We start from the raw sequence: 6,749 nt of genomic DNA, 5'->3' as shown, positions 1-6,749 counted from the left end.
GTTATTGTATCTAACAATCACCAGACCTGACATCACTTATGCTGTTCATAAGTTGAGTCAGTTTATGTCCAAGCCAAGAAAACCACACTTGGAAGCAGCTTATAGGCTCTTACAGTATTTGAAGAATGAACCAGGGAAGGGAATGTTCTTTTCAGCTGCCTCAGAATTGCATGTGAAAGGTTTCACTGATTCAGATTGGGCTTCATGTGCAGACACAAGAAGATCAGTTACTGGATATTGCATCTTCATTGGAGATTCTTTGGTTTCTTGGAAATCCAAGAAACAGTCCACTGTCTCACGATCCTCAGCAGAAGCTGAATATAGAGCAATGGCAGTAGCTACATGTGAAGTGGTATGGATTCTTTATCTCCTAAAGGATATTCAAGTAAGGCATGAGAGGGAAGCTTTGCTCTTTTGTGATAGTCAATCTGCTCTCCATATTGGTTCTAATCTAGTGTTTCATGAAAGAACCAAACACATAGAGATTGACTGTCATGTGGTCAGGGATAAAGTGTTGGCTAAGGTAATTAAGTTGATACATGTCAAGACTCAATGTCAATTGGCTGATGTGTTAACTAAAGCCTTGGGTTTTAATCAATTCTCAGAGCTTATTTCCAAGATGGGACTGATTAATATTCATCTGCCCTTAGTCCATCTTGAGGGGGAGTATCAAAAGAAGAAGTCCAAGAAGTCCTCTAATCAAGCAGCATCTGTTGCTAAAGTATCAGTTGTAGCAGATAAGTTCATACACACAGAAAGCAGGGGAAGTCAACACTTAGAAGAACAGAGCAACACGACTTGTAGTTAGTTGATGTGTACGACCTGTAGTTTTGTTTAGTTAATAGTGTATGCATGTATTACTCACGTGCAAGCTGATGTTAGTAATACCCGTGCCACATGTGCCAAGTGCTGTTAGTGATTAGATTTCTGTTAGTTCTCTCTTAGCTTGTATATATACAGATTAGTGCTTGTAATTCTTTTCATTCAATGAAATCATTTTTCCCAAATTAGTTTTCATACCTTAGCTATTTAATTAAGAAGAGAATGTCTTCAACCATATGTACTTAATTAGGCTGATAGGTTGAGATCATACCCTTTGCCAGACGCAACGCACACATAGGGAGAAGGAAAATAAAACATCTATCCAGCCTTGCATTTTTTGAAACAGTCAATTAATATTACTTTAATCTAACAACTTGAGAAGAGAATGTTCCACCTAGAAACTGTTTAAAGCAATTTAACCATTAATAATCAAAGACCAAACTCTTACAAAGTCTTCTGGAGAGAGAGAGAGAGAGAGAAGGAAAAAGCCTCTCACAAAGTCAAGGGCAACCTATGGAGCTTTGTAGTATAAGAAGTGAACTCACCATTGGGTACTATCGTGCAAATATAGTATTAGTATAGTGCTCTATAATTGACATCCTCTTCGTGCTGATATCTTATCTTTCCATTTCTAAAATGTGTCCTAGTAAAAAGAACTCCAAACTAGCTCGGTACACTTCTCCACCTGAGGGGAAATGGTCCACTGGTCTTTGTGGTTGCTTTGAAGATCTCTCCAATTGTAAGGAAATTCTCTATTTGTTCTATTTCAAATGAAAAAAAAAAAAAAAAAATCTATCAAAATAGTGTTTTTAATATTTGGGGTGCAACATGCATAATTTGCAAATTTCCATGCTGGAGTGTTTTTAATAACTTATAATGGCGCATAACATGTAACCAAAATTTAGTAAATATTATATGAAGTGTGCCGTGCATACTGTTTTCGAACATTAATATTAATTTGGTACATCTTACTACAACAAACTAATCAAAGAAAAAACTAGATGCAAATATTTATTAACAAATTCTATTGTTTTCATTTCCCTCAAGGTTGGGTTACCTGCTGCTGTCCCGTCATCACCTTTGGCCGTATTGCAGAGATAGTGGACCAGGGACGAACATGTAATTAAGCAAATTCTACTTATTGTTATGTGAAATACAACTTGAAGTAACAAATTAAAGAACATTTGTGCTTCAAGTTAAAAGTTCAATCTCATGGAGTAATTAATTATATATGCTGTTGTATCTTGTGTGTGCTTGGCAGCTTGTTTTAGCGCAGCTCGAAACTATATGATGCTTGCCCATGTTTTTGGCGCATGTTTATATGCATGCACTTACCGAGCCAAGCTGAGAGGCCTCTATTCCTTGCCAGCAGAACCCTGCGGGGATTGCTGTGTCCATCACTTCTGCTTTTGTTGTGCTCTTTGTCAAGAGTACCGCGAGTTCAAAAACCGTGGACTCGACCCTTCCTTAGGTATGTACAAATAAAATTACCTCCATTTACAACCATAACAATGAATAATCCATCATCTTTTATTCATTATTTTAATATTTTTTGTTTTTTTTTTTGGCGGTAAAGGTTGGACAGTCAATGCTCAGAAAATGAAAAGCGGAACCACAGCACCTCCGGTTCCTCCACCAGGCATGACTCGTTAGGGCTGCTTTCATCCCTGTTCTTCATTCATCGTAGTGTTTAGTCTGTTCTTTGTTCCATTTGATGTACCTCAATAACCAGTGGGTTCTCTCTCTCTCACTCTATTTTTTCCTCTCAATTTCTTTTGTTGTTAATTGTAAAACATGCATCTTCTCGGTTGTATGGTCTAAACTAAAATAGCTATGTATGGCAAAATAAATGTGGTGATTGGTTTTGTTATTTCAAATTCAAAATCATATACTATAAGTAAAAATTATGCGATGCTATTTAAATATATTACAAAATTTATAATTAAAGTCTTATAAATTGGTGTGTCACAAATCATAAAAAATAATTCAAATTTTACAACATAAGTCTTTTTGTCTCTTTCATATTCACATTTATTTCCCCTACCTATTGTCACATTTGCATTAAATGCAATAAGACAATTAGGGTTATGAATGAAGCAAGCTAATTATAAACAACTTAAACTCAACCTATGAAAAGGCTTATTCATGTTTGTTTATTTGGCAAATAAGCTAAGCTTTATAAAGAGCCAAGTTACATAATATGTATTCGTGAACAAGCTGGTGAAAGTGACTTGACTTAACTATTATATCTTTATATGTATATTTGTCTAAAAATATATTTATATAGATTTGTTATCGGATTGTATAAGTTGGTAAATAGGTTTATATGATATCAAATTATTATTTTTAGTTTATTGATAAAAAAAAAAAAAAAAAGTCTTTTTGTAGTGAAAATTCATAAATTTGTGAAGGAATTAAAAGTTTTAGTTATGGTTTCACTATATATGGGAAAAAATAAGTTAATAAAGTAGCTTATGAATAAAATTGAGCTTACTCAACGAGAAAGTGAACCAAACTTAAACATGTGATCTTGTTCAGTGAAAAGCTCAACCTCAACTAATTTCCAATTTTAATGACAATGATCGTCATTGATGCCTAGGGATCCACACACATAAATTGAAATGATTACTAGTATCGCTTATCATTCAAGAGTCCTCCCTCCTCATCTCTCTCTCTCTCTCTCTCTCTCTCTCACACATAATGGATTAGGAAGGCTAAATTATGAAGATTGAAATGAGTACTTCTTGTCATTCCCAAGTCCCTCCTTTTTTTTATAAGATAAAATATACGTCAAATGAATATCAAGCTAGCTAGAATGTAGCAAGTTTCATGTCTAACAAGGGGCAAAAAAAAAAGAGGACAGTATCACAATAAGAAATAAATAACTGCGTTCAATTAATTAGTTGATGGTAATTAGAGATGACCAAAGTCACACATCTAAATTCTTAAGGGCTGTAAATGTGAGGACAAACAGAAGCGTCCCTCAAATAATGGAGCAAAGTCAGTCAACTAGTTACAGGGAGCAAAGCTGCCGTTTATCTAGCATTCTTGGGACTTCTGGGGTTCAGGAAGCTTTGATGGTCTAACATATATGGTACTGATAGTATCAACTACATTTCAATATTCCTTAATTACTTGATCAACAACCAACAATACTGGCTCAAACTTGACTTGTTCTGATCATACCATGTAATATGTAAGTCTTGACTTCCAGTGGCAAGCTCGCTACTCACGTATATATAGATAGACATGCCCCAGCTCTTTAAGAACTGAATCTACTTGGGCGCTCTTACATATGAACCTAGCTTCGTGATATCATTGATTAATGTAATAACCATTTTTCCAATTTAGTTGGTTTTAATCACAATTAATTCAACCCATTACGGTACCTATACATTTTCAATTGCTACATTTGAATTCCTTAATGTTTAGAGTAAAATGAAATTGTGAAGTTCCATCCAAAGACAAATTAACCATTTTATTTTAATTAAATTTTAGGAGGTCAAGATGTAACAATTAGAAAGTTTACATAACTAAATTGTGAACTAAGAGTTTATCCACAAAATACAAAAATTACTAACTTATATTAAACTATAATGGTTTTATTTTAGTCCAAATTTTTAGAGAGAGAGAGAGAGAGAGAGAGAGAGAGAGAGAGAGAGAGAGAGAGAAGATGAGTAAAAAATTTATAAATTTTTTATTTGAATGTTCAACATTTTGATTTTACTTTTACAATGAAAAAAATAATAATAAAATTGATTCAGATTATCAAAATCCCATTACAACCCCAAATGCATAATTAATTTGTCTAATAGTATTTATTTGCCTATTGCCTCAAATTATAGATAAGATCAAAGCACAAGGCCAAGGTCCGTTACCTTTAATTTAACCTTCCACATATTGTCAAAGAGACTATAATACTTGACCAGCTAGCATAATATGATTGAATATTAGCACTAAATGAATGTACAATACCTTACCAATTTAAGTACAGAATGTATTCAACCATATCTCATTTGACACAAAGATTAAAAAACTTAAGGAGATACATGGCACAAGTTTAAGTGGATAATTATGTTGTAGTTTCCACATAAATTTAGACACATAGCACAAAATTAGATTATAATTTCAAATTCTAATTCAATTTTCTCTAATTTTTACCTATTAATATATATATATATATAGCGATGGAGACAAAAAATGCCTTTAAAGAGACAACCGATTACAATAGTGTTGGAGGCAAAGTAAAAGATTAAAAAAAAAATACTGAAGAAGCAAGCGGTTTGGCTAGCATACTAGCCAGTTAATTTATATCAAAAGACATAAAAATCTTACAATGAAATAAAATCCAAAAGTAAATAAATACATGTGGTACAATCAGATAAATAAAATGTTTGTCAAGATGATCAAGTTTGGCAATGAAGAAGACGCAACAGCTATTGATGAGGGTAATCTCTATCTTAAACTTGTGATAATGATGAAGATGCAACAACTACTAATTATGCAGATCTAACTTAATCTTATTTTGATTTAACTACAACAAAAATGACGATAATTAGCATAAAAAGATTATATAAAAAAAAAAAATAAAAGTCTTTTATGATATAGCCAAGAGTACAATCAAAGCTAATAGAAGGAATTTTAAATTGATTTCAATGATGAAGGAGGGATTCACTTAAATGAGGACACCAAGAAAAAAGGAGAAGTATCGTGTTCTGAGTATAGTATTGAATTTTAAACTCTATAATTCAATTTGCTAAGGTATTTTAGTAGTTAGCAAATTTAATTTCTTTAGGCACGGATTACATCATTTAATTGAATTTCTGCAGGCACGATAGTACTACAACTCTATCATTCAATTTTCTAACTACTAAAACTCTATCACACGGATACTACAAAAACTCTATCACACGGATTACACAATATAAACCAATAATGTTACTACCTCAAACATTAAAATAATAATAATAATAATAATAAAAAACCAAATCAATTTTAAACATAGAAACAAACAATCATCTATCAATACAAATACCCAACCTAAATACATATAAACTCATATATGACCTACAACACAAAAGAGGTAGTAACAAAATTAATAAAGAAAAAAAAATCAATAAAAAAGAAAAAACACTATTAATCTAATCTTTACATTGAACTATTATGCAGGCAACTACAAAAATAGAGGTTAAGAGCAACTGAGATTTAGAAATACCTAAAACTGAATCATCCAGTTTATCAGTATTAATATAGTGTGAGGAGAGGAAGAGATGAAGGAGCTAGAAAGCCAAAGTTTAGTGTTAGGAAGCTGAAGGGTTGCCATTTGAGATTGTAACCGTTGAACATAATGGGTTGCTATTTAAAATTGTAACCGTGGAAGACAAAGGGTTGTCATCTAGAATTGTAACTATGGAAGACAAAGGGTTGGGAATTATTTTCTTTTTATTAGTATTTTTAAATTTAAGAAAACTTATTTTAAAGTGTAGGACAAATTCAGGAAAAAGAATTGTAATGACATAGCATCTGATGTGACTCAACCTGAGCGTAGCAACATTAAATGCTATGCTTCAGCTTTTAGTAATATATAGATATAGATTATTATTATTATTATTATATTAATGAGATAGATGCTTCTCAAAAAAAATATTAATGAGATAGATAACATTTAAACTAGAGGTAACCTATTAAGAGCATTCCCATCAAATCTTTTAAAATGCTAAAAAGCTATATTTTAACAACACAAACCACAAAAGCATCTACATCAATGATGTTAAATCTTAAAATTTTAACATCCAAGGTACAGTGATTTGTCATCTTTTGCAACTCACCGTAGCAAGAATCTTAAAATAAATAAATAAAAATTATTTTTTTATTCCATTCTCTCTCTTATCCTATTAAATAATATTTGTATCTCTTTCTTCTTAAAT

At 32.0% G+C, this 6,749-nt stretch overlaps 1 protein-coding gene across 1 annotated transcript; it reads left to right on the top strand.

Moving 5' to 3' along the window:
* The first annotated feature begins 1,458 nt into the window (after positions 1-1,458).
* Positions 1,459-2,692, top strand: LOC111997671 (protein PLANT CADMIUM RESISTANCE 7). Its single transcript, XM_024029785.2, has 4 exons — positions 1,459-1,561; positions 1,870-1,941; positions 2,084-2,293; positions 2,399-2,692. Exons 1-4 carry the CDS (start codon positions 1,459-1,461, stop codon positions 2,473-2,475), a joined length of 462 nt encoding a protein of 153 aa, XP_023885553.2. The 3' UTR covers positions 2,476-2,692.
* The last annotated feature ends 4,057 nt before the right edge of the window (positions 2,693-6,749 follow it).

This window comes from Quercus suber, unplaced genomic scaffold, assembly GCF_002906115.3.
Source record: "Quercus suber isolate HL8 unplaced genomic scaffold, Cork oak 2.0 scaffold_321, whole genome shotgun sequence".
Classification (NCBI taxonomy): domain Eukaryota; kingdom Viridiplantae; phylum Streptophyta; class Magnoliopsida; order Fagales; family Fagaceae; genus Quercus; species Quercus suber.
The sequence above is the reverse complement of the archived record's forward strand: the minus strand, read 5'-3'. Positions and strand labels throughout refer to the sequence as shown.